The sequence below is a fragment of the Lutra lutra genome, chromosome 11 (assembly GCF_902655055.1).
Source record: "Lutra lutra chromosome 11, mLutLut1.2, whole genome shotgun sequence".
In the NCBI taxonomy this organism is placed as follows: Eukaryota; Metazoa; Chordata; class Mammalia; order Carnivora; family Mustelidae; genus Lutra; species Lutra lutra.
Genome location: NC_062288.1, coordinates 65,993,355 through 66,013,734, shown reverse-complemented (window position 1 = coordinate 66,013,734; position 20,380 = coordinate 65,993,355). Strand labels below are relative to the sequence as shown.

The 20,380-nt window shown below is 36.2% G+C and overlaps 1 protein-coding gene across 1 annotated transcript in view; it reads left to right on the top strand.

Moving 5' to 3' along the window:
- DPY19L2 (dpy-19 like 2) overlaps positions 1-20,380 on the top strand; it is a 94,499-nt gene that overhangs the window by 13,942 nt on the left and 60,177 nt on the right. The window contains exons 5-9 of the mRNA XM_047695486.1: positions 1,524-1,644; positions 4,574-4,667; positions 16,847-16,904; positions 18,559-18,650; positions 20,054-20,153. Of these exons, the coding sequence (XP_047551442.1) occupies positions 1,524-1,644; positions 4,574-4,667; positions 16,847-16,904; positions 18,559-18,650; positions 20,054-20,153 (465 nt within the window). The remainder of the gene's footprint in view (positions 1-1,523; positions 1,645-4,573; positions 4,668-16,846; positions 16,905-18,558; positions 18,651-20,053; positions 20,154-20,380) is intronic.

The window sequence follows — 20,380 nt, the reverse complement described above, 5'->3', positions numbered from 1 at the left end:
TCCCCCAGCACTCCTGCAAGATGGTTATTGTTAACATAATTTTAGAAATGAGGTGGCCAAGGTTCAAAGGTTGAAGGATTTTCTTGAGGATATCAAAAGAGTCAGAGGATAACAGAGTCAGAATTCGACTCAATTCTGACTTTAAAGCAGTGCTTTCTTATTATATCACACTAATTTCCAGAAAGGAATATAATTCTAGATTTAGAACATACATTTAATATGGTAAGTTTTTATACATGGGTGATAAATACGTAAGAATATATATTACAATTTTTTATATAAGGTCAAGTTTGTAAAAGTGATAAAATAATGAATTTATACTTTTTGTTCATGGATAGATGTTTATGATGTTTGGTGTTGTGTATTACATTAACATCTTATATAATATTATTGAAAACTAGATCTAGCTATGTGTTTTTTACATACCAAGGGGAAGAATGGAGGGGTGATGACCAACATATTAAAAATAGTTAGTGCTGGGTGGTATTTGCTTTCACTTTGAACTCTATTTTTATTTTATTTTTTATTCTTTTCCCAATGATCTTGCATTATTTTTCCCAAATCTATAAATTTTTCCCAAATCTCCTAGGCATGAGCATTTTGTTTGTAGTTTTCTATGGTTGTTCTTTTCCCTTTTTCTTTAAACTTCACAAAGTGGTTTGCAGAATGGGAAGAATTGGTTAATTAAACCTGTTTGGTCAAAGTTTTAATGGGACTGGAAGAGATTTTGCTGAGTGAAATAAGTCAAGCAGAGGGAGTCAATTATCATATGGTTTCACTTATTTGTGGAGCATAACAAATAGCATGGAGGACATGGGGAGTTAGGAGAAGGCAGTTGGGGGAAATTGGAAGGGGAGGTGAACAATGAGAGACTATGGACTCTGAAAAACAATCTGAAGGGTTTGAAGAGGTAGGGGGGTGGGAGGTTGGGGGAACCAGGTGGTGGGTATTAGAGAGGGCAGGGACTGCATGGAGCACTGGGTGTGGTACAAAAACAATGAATACTGTTATGCTGAAAAAAAAAAAGTTTTAATGGGCACAGGAGCTATTATTCCATATGCAATTGGTTTTATATTTTTTAGTCCGTGTCGCAAATAAATTCAATAAATGAAATGTTATGAAATATTCCTGTAAATCATTGTATTTTCCTGTTAATCACCATCATGTTTTAATTATATGCTATTTACCTATTTTATAGCTACTGTTATTTATGTTATAGAATTGATGACAAGAATATATTGCAGAGATGGTGATCATAACAAATTTTCGTAGATGTGCACTAATTCACTAATTAGTAATATACAACTTTAGTTTAGTGTGTGTGTGTGTATATGTATATATATATATATATATATATATATATATATAATTTTTAAATGATGGTTTTCCAAGTGAAATGATTTAAATAAATTTGTCAAAATTTATAATGTCAAAGGAAAACATTATAAAATAGTATTTTGGAAAAATTATTATGAAGATAGGATCTTTTCTTCTATCATCTCTTTTTGTTTTTGTCTTTGTAGGTGATTATAGCCTTCTGGTATCGCATATTTGTGGGAATAATGAATTTATTTGGGCTAGAAGCTAAGACCTGCTGGAATGTCACCAGGGTAGAACCTTTAAATGAAGTTCAAAGCTGTGAAGGCATGTTTCTTTCTAAAATGTTGCTTTTTTGTCATTAATTGTATATATGTACATATATGATATTTATTAAGTTGTTACAAAGTGATAGGTTAGTATTTGCTGTTGGAATCAGGTTGACCCAGGTAGACACGGACCTCACCCTCATAGAGTTTACACATAAGAAGAGGATTGGTAGTAATACTTGTGATGGATATTACAAGTAAGAAAATGAGGTTGTTAAGGTTAGCAGTAAGGGAGAAGTGTCTAAAGAATAGGAACAAGAATATTCAGAAGTCCCAAGATGAGAGAAAACTGAAAAAAGGCTAAACTTTTGGGTGCAGAGAAAGGGAAAAATGTTGTGAAACGATGCTGGGCATGTAAGCGAGGGTCAGAAAAGAAAGGCCACTTATAGGCTAAGGGTTTTCTCATTCATTGAGGGATTTTCATAAGCTAGTATTTAAAAAACATTATTTTGCCAGTTATATGGAAAAGATATTAGTAAAAGACAAAAGTGGGTTCAGTGATAACAGAAGGGAGACTGTTATGCTCTCAGCAGTTGACTGCAGGACAAATAACTGGGAAATGCAGATATTTGGGAGATTTTAGAAGCAGAATTGACAAGATTTGGTAATTGATTGTTGAGAGAGGGGAAGGAGGGTGCAGTCATGTAACACTGGTTTCTGGCTTAAGTAATTGAGTTTCTTCAAATGGTAAAAACATTTTAAAAGTAGCAGGTTTGGGGCGCCTGGGTGGCTCAGTGGTTTAAGCCGCTGCCTTCGGCTCAGGTCATGATCCCAGGTCCTGGGTTCGAGCCCCGCATCGGGCTTTCTGCTCAGCTGGGAGCCTGCTTCCTCCTCTCTCTCTGCCTGCCTCTCTGCTTACTTGTGATTTCTCTCTGTCAAATAAATAAATAAAATCTTTAAAAAAAAAAAAAGTAGCAGGTTTGAATTGCTACAGTAGTTTGAAGTACCTGGGAGACCTCAAAGTGGAGATGTCAAGAGACCACCTGCCTGAACACATATAGAAAGAAGAAAGTTCTGGTCTGACTCTAAACCTGGAGTCATCTGTGTACAGATGATCATTGGAGCCTTGGAAGTGTAAGAATTTCCTTAAGATTTTTCGTATGAGACCTGGCAATTTTTGGATGGAGTCTTTTGGGTTTTCTACGTAAAGTATGTTATCTGTGAAGAGAGTGAGTTTTACTTCTTTGCCAATTCAGATGCCCTTTATTTCTTCTGTTGTCTGATTGCTGAGGCTAGGACTTCTAGTACTATATTGAACAGCAGTGGTGAGAGTCGACATCCCTATTGTGTTCCTGACCTCAGGGGAAAAGCTCTCAGTTTTTCCTCACTGAGAATGATATTCTCTGTGGAAAGCATTTCATATATGGCTTTTATGATATTGAGGTATGTTTCCTCTATTCCTGCATTGTGGAGAGTGGCTAAAACTAACAAGTCAGGAAACAAATGTTGGCAAGGATGTGGAGAAAGGGGAACCTTGTTACGCTGCTGGTAAGAATGCAAGCTGGTGCAGCCACTCTGAAAGACAGTATGGGTGTTCCTCAAGACGTTGAAAATAGTCTATGACCTATGACCCTATGACCCAGCAATTGCACTACTAGGTATTTACCCAAAAAGCACAAATGTTGTGATCCAAAGGGGCACCTGCACCCCAATATTTATAGCAGTAATGTCCACGATAGCCAAACTATGGAAAGAGCCCAGATGTCCGCTGACAGATGAATGGATAAAGAAGATATAGTGTGTATATATATATACACACACACAATGAAATATTACTCAGCTATCAAAAAGGATGATCTTACCATTTCCATCAACATGAATGGAACTGGAGGATATTATGCTGAGCAAAATAAGTCAATCAGAGGAAGACTGTTATCATATGATTTCACTCATTTGTAGAATTTTAGAAACAAAACAGTATCAGAAGGGGAAGAGAGAGAAAAATAAAATAAGACAAAATCAGAGAGGGAGACAAACCCTCTTAAGAGACTTGACTGTAGGAAACTAACTGAGGGTTGCTGGACGGTAGGTGGAAGAGATGGGTTACCTGGGTAATGGACATTAATGAGGGCACGTGATGTAATAAGCATTGGGTGTTAATATGCAACTGATAAATTACTGAACTCTACAACTGAAATAATGATACACTATGTGTTAACTGATTGAATTTAAATAAAATAAGTAAAAATATTTTTAAAGAATTTTTTAAGGAGAATATGCAGACCAAGAAAAGAAGAGGGCCTATGACAGAACTTAAGGTGATCTAACAGGGAAGAGGGGTGGTGTGTCATGAAGTTATTACAGTAGAAGGAATCACAAAAGCCAGCCTTCAGATCTTGGCTCCATCAGTTACACCTGAATAATTTTTGGCAAGCTATTTAAGTTTTCTGTGTTCTGTTATCTCAGTCAGTAGTAAGAGTATTTTCTTACTAACACACACACACACACACACACACACACACACACACACACACACACACAGGTTTATACATGGGATATATTAAGAATTAAGGTTTGTCCATACATAGTAATGGATCAAATAATTAGGTCATCTCATGTAGACTTAATGTGCTCCTTGACGTCAGGGGCCATATCTTAATTCATCCTAAAACTTAGCAAAGGATAAAAATAATGCAGTGGGTTTTCTCCTGTAATGCATGCAGTGACTCCACAGAGAGTTCTAGACACTGAACAATAGCATCACCTAAACAAAGTGAAGCACCAACTAATCATTACAGTATAATAATACCTTAGGTAAGGGGAAAGTACTAATGTAACTATTAAATAGAGTGCTGCTCAGCACTCTGAACAGCAAATGTTTTCAGCAAGTTCATGAACCCTTGATTACAAAGCACTGAGATAATTATGCCTGATTGCTTTATAGTCTTTTATTCATTAAATACTGAATAATCTGTGTCTTTTTAAAGGATTGGGAGACCCTGCTTGCTTTTATGTTGCTGTGATTTTTATTTTAAATGGAATAATGATGGGATTGTTCTTCTTATATGGTGCATACCTGAGGTAAGATTACTGTATTAAGAGATATTTCAGTGGGCTTATAAGGACTGGCTGACATTTTCTGATTAAATGATGATAATTATGAGATTAATTGATTAATAGGAAATTTTATAAATTTATTTTTTCAGAAACTTAGCTAATGTCATGCAATCAGAAACTAGAGCTGTCACTAAAATATCTTAAAGGCCTCTCTCTTAACCCTTGTGGGGATTTTTTTTAAACGAATTAAGATTCCTTAACAAAGTTTTTAATGAGAATACTTCTAGACAATATGTAAAATTATTATAATGTTAGGGGAATCTTTGGTTGGCATTAGTGGCAGGTTATTTCTAATTTTAATGTCTGTACATGTGAAATTAAGAAAGCAGTAGAGGAAAATGTGTATCACTGTAGCAGACACTTATATTTGATAGCCTGTCTTTGTTGTTAATAGTACCACAATTTGGTTTGGGGTAGCAATGTGTCCAGTCTCAGATGATAGGCTGAAGTTAATTATGACAATCATATTTTGCTTCCCACTCTCCATTGCTTCTTGAGATAGGCATATGAGCTAGTTTTTCCAGTGAAAAATATGGTGAAATCGGTCTTGTTTACACCTAGGAAAGCATTTGTCTGTCTCACAAAAGGACAGATTTCCGTTGCCCCTTCTCTGTCTCCTGCTTTTGAACTTAAGTGTGTTATACCTGGAGCTGCTGCAGTCATCTTGTGACCATGAGGGAAAGGCCATAAACATAACATAAGTCTGCCCTAATGTCCTTGTGCTGCTGAACCAGTGCCAACAGACACTTACCTTTCATTTTCTTGTTGAATGATATAATAAACATCCATGTTATTTAAGCCACTTTTGTTAGGTTTTGTTTCTTGCAGCAGAATATATTCCTAACTGGTCATCAGCTTTCTTTATAATGTTATTCTTGAACTGCACAACATTTAAAGTTAAAAATCTAGATCTAATCTTTCAGTAAGTATTGAGTTTTCATATTGGGTTTTTGTAGGCTTTATGTCTATATAGACATTAATGTAGATATACACTTCTTGTTTTAGGAAGTTTTCAGCATAAAAATACTAGCGTAGTACCAATAAAAAATTATGACATTGCAACATTGTACCAGGTATCCTATCCAGCACAGTAAGTCAAGAAAAAGTAGTAGTAAGTATAAAGACTGGAAAACTTGAAAAAAACAAGTGTCTTTCCTTAAAAGCAGATCACATGATTTTATGTAGAAAATTCAAAAGAAACTATAAAGTATTAAAATAATAGGAATTTATAATTTTACTGAATACAAAAATTAGTATGCAGACATTATAAATCTATACTTTGTTTTTTAAGTGAAATTTTAAAAGGATGTCATTTAGAAAAGTATTGAAAGCATAAAGTTTTTGATAAATATCTGACAAGAAATATATATGACCTCTTTTTCCTCTTTGGGAAAATTGTAGAACTTTATTGAGAGACTTTGGGAAGATCTAAATAAATGGAGATATAACTAACTATAAATAATTCATGGATTAGAAGACATTATTTAAAAGTTGAGAGTTGAGGGGGAGGAGTCAAGATGGCGGAGAAGTAGCAGGCTGAGACTACTTCGGGTAGCGGGAGATCAGCTAAATAGCTTATCTAAAGATTGTAAACACCTACAAATCCAACGGGAAATTGAAGAGAAGAAGAACAGCAATTCCAGAAACAGAAAATCAACCACTTTCTGCAAGGTAGGACTGGCGGAGAAGTGAATCCAAAGCGACGGGAAGATAGACCGCGGGGGGAGGGGCCGGCTCCCGGCGAGCGGCGGAGCAACGGAGCAAAATCAGGACTTTTAAAAGTCTGTTCCGCTGAGGGACATCGCTCCAGAGGCTTAACTGGAAGCCCAGGCAGGGTCAGCGCGGCCTCAGGTCCCGCAGGGTCGCAGAAGGATCGGGGGTGTCTGAGTGTCGCAGAGCTTACCGGTATTAGAACGGGGAAGCCGGCTGCAGAGACAGAGCCGAGGAGTGACTCTCAGCTCGGGGTTGCCTTGAACCGGTCTCAGGCTCGGTCAGCTCGGAGCGTGGCCGGAGGCCAGGGTGGCGGGAGTCTTTGGGCGCTGTTCTCTGAGGGCGCACTGAGGAGTGGGGCCCCGGGCTCTCGGCTCCTCCGGGCCGGAGACCGGGAGGCCGCCATCTTTATTCCCGTCCTCCGGACTCTACGGAAAGCGCTCACGGAACAAAAGCTCCCGAAAGCGAACCCGAGCGGATGACTCAGCGCGGCCCCGGGTAAGGGCGGTGCAACTCCGCCTGGGGCAAAGACGCTTGAGAATCACTACAACGGGCCCCTCCCCCAGAAGATCAACGGGAAACCCAGCCAGGACCAAGTTCACCTACCAAGGAGAGCGGCGGAATTCCAGAGGAGAAGAAAGCAAAGCACGGAACTCATGGCTTTCTCCCCATGATTTTTTAGCCTTGCAGTTAATTTAATTTTTTTTTCTTTTTCAATTTTTTTTTCTTTTTCTCTTCTTCTGCTGAATTTTTTTTAACTTTTACCGTTTTCTTTTTTTAACGTTTTTTAAATAATTTATCTAATATATATATTTTTTTCCTATTTTATATTTTTTCTTTATCGGCTTTCTTTTTTTTAATAGTTTCTTTTTTTTTTTCTTTCTTTCTTTCTGAACCCCTTTTTTCCCCTTTCTCCCCCCTCACAATTCGGGATCTCTTCTGATTTCGCTAAAGCATATTTTCCTGGGGTTGTTGCCACCCTTTTAGTATTTTACTTGCTCCTTCATAAACTCTTATCTGGACAAAATGACAAGGCGGAAAAATTCACAACAAAAAAAAGAACAAGAGGCAGTACCAAAGGCTAGGGACCTAATCAATACAGACATTGGTAATATGTCAGATATAGAGTTCAGAATGACGATTCTCAAGGTTCTAGCCGGGCTTGAAAAAGGCATGGAAGATATTAAAGCAACCCTCTCGGGAGAGATAAAAGCCCTTTCTGGAGAAATAAAAGAACTAAAATCTAACCAAGTTGAAATCAAAAAAGCTATTAATGAGGTGCAATCAAAAATGGAGGCTCTCACTGCTAGGATAAATGAGGCAGAAGAAAGAATTAGCGATATAGAAGACCAAATGACAGAGAATAAAGAAGCTGAGCAAAAGAGGGACAAACAGCTACTGGACCACGAGGGGAGAATTCGAGAGATAAGTGACACCATAAGACGAAACAACATTAGAATAATTGGGATTCCAGAAGAAGAGGAAACAGAGAGGGGAGCAGAAGGTATATTGGAGAGAATTATTAGAGAGAATTTCCCCAATATGGCAAAGGGAACAAGCATCAAAATTCAGGAGGTTCAGAGAACCCCCCTCAAAATCAATACGAATAGGTCCACACCCCGTCACCTAATAGTAAAATTGACAAGTCTTAGTGACAAAGAAAAGATCCTGAAAGCAGCCCGGGAAAAGAAGTCTGTAACGTACAATGGTAAAAATATTAGATTGGCAGCAGACTTATCTACAGAGACCTGGCAGGCCAGAAAGAGCTGGCATGATATATTCAGAGTACTAAATGAGAAAAACATGCAGCCAAGAATACTATATCCAGCTAGGCTATCATTGAAAATAGAAGGAGAGATTAAAAGCTTCCAGGACAAACAAAAACTGAAAGAATTTGCAAATACCAAACCAGCTCTACAGGAAATATTGAAAGGGGTCCTCTAAGCAAAGAGAGACCCTCAAAGTAGTAGATCAGAAAGAAACAGAGACAATATACAATAACAGTCACCTTACAGGCAATACAATGGCACTAAATTCATATCTCTCAATACTTACCCTGAATGTTAATGGGCTAAATGCCCCAATCAAAAGACACAGGGTATCAGAATGGATAAAAAAACAAAAACCATCTATATGTTGCCTACAAGAAACTCATCTTAAACCCGAAGACACCTCCAGGTTTAAAGTGAGGGGGTGGAAAAGAATTTACCATGCTAATGGACATCAGAAGAAAGCAGGAGTGGCAATCCTTATAGCAGATCAATTAGATTTTAAGCCAAAGACTATAATAAGAGATGAGGAAGGACACTATATCATACTCAAAGGAACTGTCCAACAAGAAGATCTAACAATTTTAAATATCTATGCCCCTAACGTGGGAGCAGCCAACTATATAAACCAATTAATAACAAAATCAAAGAAACACATCGACAAGAATACAATAATAGTAGGGGATTTTAACACTCCCCTCACTGAAATGGACAGATCATCCAAGCAAAAGATCAACAAGGAAATCAAGGCCTTAAATGACACACTGGACCAGATGGACATCACAGATATATTCAGAACATTTCATCCCAAAGCAACAGAATACACATTCTTCTCTAGTGCACATGGAACATTCTCCAGAATAGATCACATTCTTGGTCCTAAATCAAGTCTCAACCGGTATCAAAAGATTGGGATCATTCCCTGCATATTTTCAGACCACAATGCTCTAAAGCTAGAACTCAATCACAAGAGGAAATTTGGAAAGAACCCAAATACATGGAGACTAAACAGCATCCTCCTAAAGAATGAATGGGTCAACCAGGAAATTAAAGAAGAATTGAAAAAATTTATGGAAACAAATGATAATGAAAACACAACGGTTCAAAATCTGTGGGACACAACAAAGGCAGTCCTGAGAGGAAAATATATAGCGGTACAAGCCTTTCTCAAGAAACAAGAAAGATCTCAGGTACACAACCTAACCCTACACCTAAAGGAGTTGGAGAAAGAACAAGAAAGAAACCCTAAACCCAGCAGGAGAAGAGAAATCATAAAGATCAGAGCAGAAATCAATGAAATAGAAACCAAAAAAACAATAGAACAAATCAACGAAACTAGGAGCTGGTTCTTTGAAAGAATTAATAAGATTGATAAACCCCTGGCCAGACTTATCAAAAAGAAAAGAGAAAGGACCCAAATAAATAAAATCATGAATGAAAGAGGAGAGATCACAACGAACACCAAAGAAATACAGACAATAATAAGAACATACTATGAGCAACTCTACGCCAACAAATTTGACAATCTGGAAGAAATGGATGCATTCCTAGAGAAATATAAACTACCACAACTGAACCAGGAAGAAATAGAAAGCCTGAACAGACCCATAAGCAGTAAGGAGATTGAAACAGTCATCAAAAATCTCCAAACAAACAAAAGCCCAGGGCCAGACGGCTTCCCGGGGGAATTCTACCAAACATTTAAAGAAGAACTAATTCCTATTCTCCTGAAACTGTTCCAAAAAATAGCAATAGAAGGAAAACTTCCAAACTCATTTTATGAGGCCAGCATCACCTTGATCCCAAAACCAGACAAGGATCCCAACAAAAAAGAGAACTACAGACCAATATCCTTGATGAACACAGATGCAAAAATTCTCGCCAAAATACTAGCCAATAGGATTCAACAGTACATTAAAAGGATTATTCACCACGACCAAGTGGGATTTATTCCAGGGCTGCAAGGCTGGTTCAACATCCGCAAATCAATCAATGTGATACAACACATTAATAAAAGAAAGAACAAGAACCATATGATACTCTCCATAGATGCTGAAAAAGCATTTGACAAAGTACAGCATCCCTTCCTGATCAAAACTCTTCAAAGTGTAGGGATAGACGGCACATACCTCAATATTATCAAAGCCATCTATGAAAAACCCACCGCAAATATCATTCTCAATGGAGAAAAACTGAAAGCTTTTCCGCTAAGGTCAGGAACACGGCAGGGATGTCCGTTATCACCACTGCTATTCAACATAGTACTAGAAGTCCTAGCCTCAGCAATCAGACAACAAAAGGAAATTAAAGGCATCCAAATCGGCAAAGAAGAAGTCAAACTATCACTCTTCGCAGATGATATGATACTCTATGTGGAAAACCCAAAAGACTCCACTCCAAAACTGCTAGAACTTGTTCAGGAATTCAGTAAAGTGTCAGGATATAAAATCAATGCACAGAAATCAGTTGCATTTCTCTACACCAACAACAAGACAGAAGAAAGAGAAATTAAGGAGTCCATCCCATTTACAATTGCACCCAAAACTATAAGATACCTAGGAATAAACCTAACCAAAGAGACTAAGAATCTATACTCAGAAAACTATAAAGTACTCATGAAAGAAATTGAGGAAGACACAAAGAAATGGAAAAATGTTCCATGCTCCTGGATTGGAAGAATAAATATTGTGAAAATGTCTATGCTACCTAAAGCAATCTACACATTTAATGCAATTCCTATCAAAGTACCATCCATTTTTTTCAAAGAAATGGAACAAATAATCCTCAAATTTATATGGAACCAGAAAAGACCTCGAATAGCCAAAGGAATATTGAAAAAGAAAGCCAAAGTTGGTGGCATCACAATTCCGGACTTCAAGCTCTATTACAAAGCTGTCATCATCAAGACAGCATGGTACTGGCACAAAAACAGACACATAGATCAATGGAACAGAATAGAGAGCCCAGAAATGGACCCTCAACTCTATGGTCAACTCATCTTCGACAAAGCTGGAAAGAATGTCCAATGGAACAAAGACAGCCTCTTCAATAAATGGTGTTGGGAAAATTGGACAGCCACATGCAGAAAAATGAAATTGGATCATTTCCTTACACCACACACGAAAATAGACTCAAAATGGATGAAGGATCTCAATGTGAGAAAGGAATCCATCAAAATCCTCGAGGAGAACACAGGCAGCAACCTCTTCGACGTCAGCCGCAGCAACATCTTCCTAGGAACATCACCAAAGGCAAGGGAAGCAAGGGCAAAAATGAACTATTGGGATTTTATCAAGATCAAAAGCTTTTGCACAGCAAAGGAAACAGTGAACAAAACCAAAAGACAACTGACAGAATGGGAGAAGATATTTGCAAATGACATATCAGATAAAGGGCTAGTGTCCAAAATCTATAAAGAACTTAGCAAACTCAACACCCAAAGAACAAATAATCCAATCAAGAAATGGGCAGAGGACATGAACAGACATTTCTGCAAAGAAGACATCCAGATGGCCAACAGACACATGAAAAAGTGCTCCATATCACTCGGCATCAGGGAAATACAAATCAAAACCACTATGAGATATCACCTCACACCAGTCAGAATGGCTAAAATTAACAAGTCAGGAAATGACAGATGCTGGCGAGGATGCGGAGAAAGGGGAACCCTCCTACACTGTTGGTGGGAATGCAAGCTGGTGCAACCACTCTGGAAAACAGCATGGAGGTTCCTCAAAATGTTGAAAATAGAACTACCCTATGACCCTGCAATTGCACTGCTGGGTATTTACCCTAAAGATACAAACATAGTGATCCGAAGGGGCACATGCACCCGAATGTTTATAGCAGCAATGTCTACAATAGCCAAACTATGGAAAGAACCTAGATGTCCATCTACAGACGAATGGATAAAGAAGATGTGGTATATATACACAATGGAATACTATGCAGCCATCAAAAGAAATGAAATCTTGCCATTTGCGACGACGTGGATGGAACTAGAGGGTATCATGCTTAGCGAAATAAGTCAATCGGAGAAAGACAACTATCATATGATCTCCCTGATATGAGGGAGAGGAGATGCAACATGGGGGGTCGAGGGGGTAGGAGAAGAGTAAATGAAACAAGATGGGATTGGGAGGGAGACAAACCATAAGTGACTCTTAATCTCACAAAACAAACTGAGGGTTGATGGGGGGAGGGGGTTGGGAGAGGGCGTGGGGTTGTGGATATTGGGGAGGGTATGTGCTGTGGTTGTGGGGTGTGTAAACCTGGCGATTCGCATGCCTGTACCCCTGGGGATAAAAATATATGTTTATAAAGCTGTAAAAAAAAAAAAAAAAAAAAAAAAAAAAAAAAAAAGAAAGAAAGAAAGAAAGAAAGAAAGAAAGAAAGGATGAATACCCAAGTTTTGTAGCAACATGGACGGGACTGGAAGAGATTATGCTGAGTGAAATAAGTCAAGCAGAGAGAGTCAATTATCATATGGTTTCACTTATTTGTGGAGCATAACAAATAGCATGGAGGACAAGGGGAGATGGAGAGGGGAGTTGAGGGAAATTGGAAGGGGAGGTGAACCATGAGAGACTATGGACTCTGAAAAACGATCTGGGAATTTTGAAGGGGTGGGGGGTGGGAGGTTGGGGCACCAGGTGGTGGGTATTGTGGAGGGCACAGATTGCATGGAGCACTGGGTGTGGTGCAAAAATAATGAATACTGTTATGCTGAAAAAATAAAAAAATTAAAAAAAAAAAAAAAAAAAAGTTGAGAGTTATTTGAATTAATTTGTAGATTCAATACATTGCCAATTTTGTTTGCCTTGGTAAATACTGATTTTAAAATTGTTCAGAAATGCAAAGGGCTTAAAATAATGGAGACATTCTGAACAAGATAGGAGGACTAGCTTTAGTAATCATTTCTGTATTATAAAACTGATGTAAATAAGGCAATGTGATTGTGGCATAGGGATTAGACAAGTAGATCAGTGGAATAAAGCAGATCTCAGAAACACTTGTTCCATTTAAAAACACTTGGTATATGATAGGGTGAATATTGCACATCAGTAGGTAAAGACCATTTTCTCAATAAATGCTGCTGGAATAATTGGAAGATCATAAGAAACAAAGAGAAGTTAGAACTATATGAAAATTAAATTCTAGTTAGATTAAAAAATACAAAGACAAAATTATAAAATGCTTAGAATGTTATATGGAAGAATACCAGCAACTTGAGGTAAGAAAAGATTCTTTTGAACTTAAGAAAAGTTTTGCCATGAAGAAAAAACTTATAAATTTGGTAGGAAGAATTTAAGTTCCTCAAGATATACTATACAATGAAAAGATACGCCACAGACTGGGAAAACATTGCAAAGTATATACCCAACATGGTATCCAGACATTACAGTCATTAATTCAATGATTTAATTAATTTATTTAATGCTTACTGTGACCAGAATCACTACACTAGGTGCCAGGAATACAAACAGTCTCTGTCCTCATGGAATATATATATTCTAGAGGGTAGACAAAGACTAAGAAGACAGACAACCCGAAGGAAAAGTAGACAAAATATTCGTGATCAGATATATACCAGAAGAATTCCAAATTGCCAATAAACATTTGTAAAGTTGACCACCATCACTAATTATCAGAAAAATACAAATTTAAACCACAACATACTATTTTATATGTACTAGATTGGCAAAAAGAACCTTTATCCATGGCAGATGGACATATAAATTAGTACAATTATTTTGGGAAAACTGTGCATAATTTAGTAGAGTTGAAGGTGTAGATATCTTCTAACTCTGCAATTCCTATTTAAAGTTTATAGACTTATAAATAAAGGAAACAAACTTGGTGATTGCGACTGGGGAAGGGAGTGGGGATGAGCAAAATAGGGAAGGGGGAGTGAGAGATACAGGCGTCCACTTATGGAATGAATAATTCACAGGGAGGAAAGGTACAGCATAGGGAATATCTTCCATAGCATTGTAATAGCATTATGTGGTGACAGGTAGTACCTACACTTGGGAACACAGCATAAGTATAGAGATGTTGAATCGTTATGATGCATACCTGAAACTAATGTATCAATTATACTAATACATATAGATATGTAAGTATACATATGCCTAAGAAACTTTGTACATATACACCAGGAAGTATGTACAAGAATATAACAGCATAGTTTGTAACAGCTGCAAACTGGAAACAACTCAAATGTCTAACAACAGAGAAATGTACACATTACAGTTCGTTAATACAGTGGAATACTATAGAATATTGAGAATGAGTGAGCTATAGCTACACACATCAACATGGACAAATCTTAACAATATAGTGTTGAATGATGAAGGTAAGCACAAACTTAAAAGATGCGTCTTCCATTTGTATAAAGTTTAAGAATGATTAAATCATAGTATCTATATGTGTATAGATGTGGTTATGTTAATAATCACAAAAATCAGGATAGTGGCTCTCTGAAGGGGTGTCACATGGGGACTCAGGATGTGATCAATTTTCAATTCCAATGGTAATTATGCTTTTAGTTACAAGTATGTTCACCCCATAATTGTTCTAGGAACTAGAAAATTTTATGTACTTTCTTATGTATGCCTTATAGGAAAATATAAACTCATCAGCATTTTGAGGGAAAAGAATTACTTTTAGATTATGTTGGCAGGTTTTAAAATGTTCTATTTTTGAGGGACGCCTGGGTGGCTCAGTTGGTTAAGCAGCTGCCTTCGGCTCAGTGCCGAAGTGTCCTGGGATCGAGTGTCCTGGGATCGAGTCCCACATCGGGCTCCTTGCTCATCAGGGAGCCTGCTTCTCCCTCTGCCTCTGCCTGCCATTCTGTTTGCCTGTGCTTGCTCTCTCTCTCTCTCTGACAAATAAATAAATAAAATCTTAAAAAAAAATAAAATGTTCTATTTTTGAAATTATTTCATATTATGCTTTTTTTAAATACAAAAATGTTACACAGACTAAATTTTTTTTTAACTAATATTTTTCATTGGGAGAGCTCCTCAGGAGGTGATGGGTCTTCTCTAAATTGGCTACACAGTTCTGTAATATCAATACATTATTGAGCTCCAGTCTTTGAGAAGGATATGTAGATATAACAAATGTTGGTTATAAAAGTGTTGCCAAAACTGTGAAGAGATTGAAAGTGATGGCATATGAGAAACAAAAGAAATAGGAATTGGGGGTAAATTTTTATTTCTTACCCTGGCCACTCTCTCCTGTTGGAGCTAACCTGGAAAGAAGAATAAAAATTTCCCATTTCTATTCTTTTGGTGGTTAATGATAAAATGGTAACATGCATATCTGACTTTATCGATCAAGTCCAAAATTGATTGATTTGTACTGATTTTCTAATCAGTACAAAGAATTTTAGGACAATTTGCTTCAAAATAGCCCCTCACATCTTAAAATTATCATAGTTAAGTGCTTCTATTACCCTTCCACAGCAGGCACTATTATTGCTGTTTATATCGTCAAATCTTGCTTAGATTTATATCCACATGATCCTACATTCCATAGGCTGCAGTCAGTTGTTTTGCTTCTAACACCTTCCTCCTCGCAATTTCTTCCGTTTCAAAGGTATCCTTTGAATTTCCTTTAGTGAAAATCTATTAATGGTAAATCACTTCCCATTAGCTTTGCTTGTTTTGAGCTCATTCATTCTGTTCTTCCATCATTCATGGGGTATTTATTATCTTCCAAGTGTAAAGCTGTGGATACAGTGATGACAATATCTGAAGAAAAGGCAACTTTAAGAAATCATTTTCATTTCTTTTCTTTTTTCAGTGTTCCAAGATTCATTGTTTATACACCACACTCAGTGCTCCATGCAATACGTGCCCCCCATAATACCCACCACCAGGCTTACCCATCCCCCCACCCCCTCCCCTCCATAACCCTCAGTTTGTTTCTCAGAGTCCACAGTCTCTCATGGTTCATCTCCCCCTCCAATTTCCTCTAACTCACTTCTCCTCTCCTTCTCCTCATGTCCTCCATGTTACTCCTTATGCTCCACAAGTAAGTGAAACCATATGATAATTGACTTTCTCTGCCTGACTTATTTCCCTCTGCTTAATCTCCTCTAGTCCCATGCGTGTTGACACAAAAGTTGGGTATTCATCATTTCTGATGGATACATAATACTCCATAGTATATATGGACCATATCTTCTTTATCCATTTGTCCGTGGAAGGGCATCTTGGTTCTTTCCACCATTTGGCGACTGTGGCCATTGCTGCTATGAACATTGGGGTACAGATGGCCCTTCTTTTCACTACATCTGTATTTTTGGGGTAAATACCCAGTAGTGCAGTTGGAATGTCATAGGGTAGCTCTATTTTTAATTTCTTAAGGAATTTCCACACTGTTTTCCAAAGTGGCTGCACCAACTTGCATTCCCACCAACAGTGTAAGAGGGTTCCCCTTAAATACAACAAATTATAAAATTCAGATTATTTTATATGTATACTTTGTATACTTACACATTCAAGATTAAAATATTACATGTGTACTTCTGAAATTTTGGCATTATTTTACATGGTTTAGTACTATAGCATTTAAATATGACTTTAAATTCTAAGGTAATTTTGTAAAACACTATATTTTATTAATTATTAATGTATACTCTTTTTTTAACAGTGGGACTCAACTTGGAGGTCTAATTACAGTTTTGTGCTACTTTTTCAACCATGGAGAGGTTTGTTTTCTAGAAAACAATTTTTAAGATAGAAGGGGCTGTATAAGAACAAGGAAGTATATTCATCAATACAATATATAATTGAATGTTATTTAGGACTTAGCAATATTTTATGTTAATAGCCATATTTTAATCATGTTTGTCCACATTTTTACATAATAGAATTTATGATATGAAATATCTTGCCTGATTTTTAGTGTACCTATATTTTGTAGAAAAACCAAATACTGTATTTTGCTGAAAAGGAAATACTGTACCTGTTGAATTCAGGCACTTTATATAAACATTATCTCATTTACTCCTACCACACTTTTATGGAAGGTGGTTATTATCCTTACGAGTAGAAGATATGAAATTGAAATTTATAGTTGTTATGTTACTCATACAAGATTCCAAATTCAAAATCTAGTGAAACTGAGCTTTAGTTCTCCATCTGTCTGGCTCTAAAACCTTGCTTCCTTCTATTACATCATGCTGCCTTTTCAATTACAATTACACAACATGATGAACTCAAAATAGAAATTTACTAATCCAGTCAAATGGGATATAGTTCACCTGCAAAGAACACATAGAAACTTATCTAGAATATGTTAGATTCATTCAGCAATATACTGAATATGTAACCTGTGCCAGATCCTGTTCGGGGATGAGATGTGGCAGTGAAAAGTGAGAGAGTATGACTACTAGCTTTTGAAAACAAAATATGTAATATGTTGTGGAACAGGTTACATAGGATTGAAGTTTTTATCCATTACTTCTAGGAAAGGTAAATAATTGGTGAATTTTAGAAAATCAGTTAGGCAAAGGAATCAAAGAAATTACACATACATAAATATATAAACTTAAACAAATGCATTGTCACTTACCAATATGTTCATGTAAAGACAAAATCTTTTCTTTGAGTATGCCAGATGAATTAACTTTCTTATACATACCATAATTCATCTCTTAAAATTTAGTTTTGGTTTCTTGGAAGAGGAGTAATAAGAATTTATAAGAGTTTTAACTCTTTCTAGAATTTTAGAATTATTGATACAAAACTTTTATAGTATTCTCACTTACATTTTAGAAATAAAGTCTATACAAAGTGTCAGTACTTTCATTTATGTATCACATTAGTGATTTCAAAATACTTTCAGTTGTTTTTAGAAATTTACAGTTAACTCTTTTAAAGGCATATTTCACAAATTCAGAGACAATCTTAATTACTTGTAGTGTGTGTCTATACTCATTAAACTTGTTATGTATAAACTCTCTTGGTGTTTTCGAATGCCCTAAGTGATACCTGGTTAGATTTTTTTCTGGGCATACATACATGCCAAAGCCCTGGGATGCGAGTGTCCTCACTGCAGAGCTGAAATGTGCATCTGGTTTTTCATTTCCAAAATCCTCACCACTCCTGTAACTACCACCTTTTTTTGTCCTTTAGGTTTTCTTACGTCTGGCGTTCTTGTATCTGGTCTTGCTAGTTAATGGCTCTCTACCTAATGCCTATATGCCCATTAAGAGAGCTCCAGAAACGGAGAAGCTATCCCAGGCATTCAGAAATTAATGAGCCTAGTTTTAAAATTATTTGAACAGCCTACTAATGACTTTTAGATTAATATTTATTGCAATGGAACATAAAATGAAGTAAATATTTTATTGATTTCAGGCTACTCGCGTAATGTGGACACCACCTCTCCGGGAAAGTTTTTCATATCCATTTCTTGTACTTCAGATGTGCATTTTAACTTTGATTCTCAGGTAATTTTATTTATAAAATAAATCTAAATAAATTATAAGTTAAGTTTCTTAAAATATACTTCAACCTATTAAGTTATAATTATTAAATTTAGTTTTCCCTTTTAGTTACTTTAAAATAGAGTATCCAGTTGAGAAAATAATCTAAATTTACTATGTAAAAAATTTCTTTCCACTGAGTCTAGACTACACGTTTTAGGTGATCTAAATTCCTGGAAAGATGGTTTATTTTCTAATTTTAGGAAGTGATTTTAGTCTGACCAGTTGGGTTTCATGGAATGAAATGTGTTAACTACAACATTTAGGATTGTAGCCTTGAGTACATAAGCTATATACTCTGTAGATTAACCAAAAGTCACTTTGTTTGGTAAATAAAAGATAACTGAGAACTTAATATATTTTGTGATAATATCCCTAAACAATATGAACATTTAAGTTTTTTCATTTGAAAATTTATATATCATATTATAAGGATTTATCAAAAATCAAATACACCTTTTATAAAAAAGAACAGCTACAGTTTTATTATTTACACAAAATGTTTACATTTCTTTTTTCATATTCTAAAAGACACTAAAACTATCTGTGGTAAAAGGTGTTGGTTAATTGATACATCTTTCCATTGCAGACTGGACAGTTTATTTTTTTATTCTTTATTTTTTTTAGATTTTATTTGTTTATTTGACAGACAGAGATCACAAGTAGGCAGAGAAGCAGGCAGAGGAAGAGGAAGGAAATAGGCTCTCTTGCTGAGCAGAGAGCCTGATGCGGGGCTCGATCCCAGGACCCTGGGATCATGACCTGAGCCAAAGGCAGAGGCTTTAACCCACTGAGCCACCCAGGCACCCCAGACTGGACAGTTTAAACTTCAATATGCAGTAGTTTGTAACTGCATTCTAGAATTCTTTTTCAGTCATTATTTTAATTTTTTCCTTTAAAACGTTCTCATAGTTGTTAACTTAATATGGCACCAACACTTAGAATTTTCTTCATTGCTTTTTGAAATCTAAAAGCAGTGGTATGTAAAACTGTTGCTGCTTGTATAGGCTACATATTTTGAGATACGCAGGGTCAGTTCACACTGTTTTCTGACCACATTGCTGGAGTATTAAATTTGTAATATCATGCATTAGTGAAAGGAGAAGAAACTTTAATGTTTAAGGTATCTTATTTACTGATAAACTAGTTACAATATTTAAAGCTCTAAGTAAGATTGTTTTATGCTAAGTTTTTTGTAACCCAGTTATATTCAGTTCTTCTTAATGGGCTTTAGATTCAACTGTATTTTGTTATCTTACATCAAAGGTAAGTGGTCATTAGATTTCATCATTTTCCAGTTAGTTTTTCTGTTTAGTGATAGACTACTTTTATGGTAAAACTTACCGGTATCAATTCTCTCTATTAAGGACCTCGAACAATAATAGAAGGCATTTTATTGCACTCTGTTTTTCCAATGTTGCTTTTATGCTTCCCTGGCAGTTTGCTCAGTTTATACTTTTTACACAGGTAAGATGATTTTAAGCTAATTTAAGTTGAATGAAAGATGTACTTAGTTGTTCTTTTAGAAGTTTTATAATGTTATTATGTTTCTGCCCTAATAGATTTTCAAAATGTGGAATAATTATAAAGTTTGTATATGTGTATGATTTTTTAAAAAATTATATAAGTCTACATTCTATTAATGTATTGGTTTATCTAGGCAGATCTTTTTTTTTTTTTTTTAAAGATTTTAT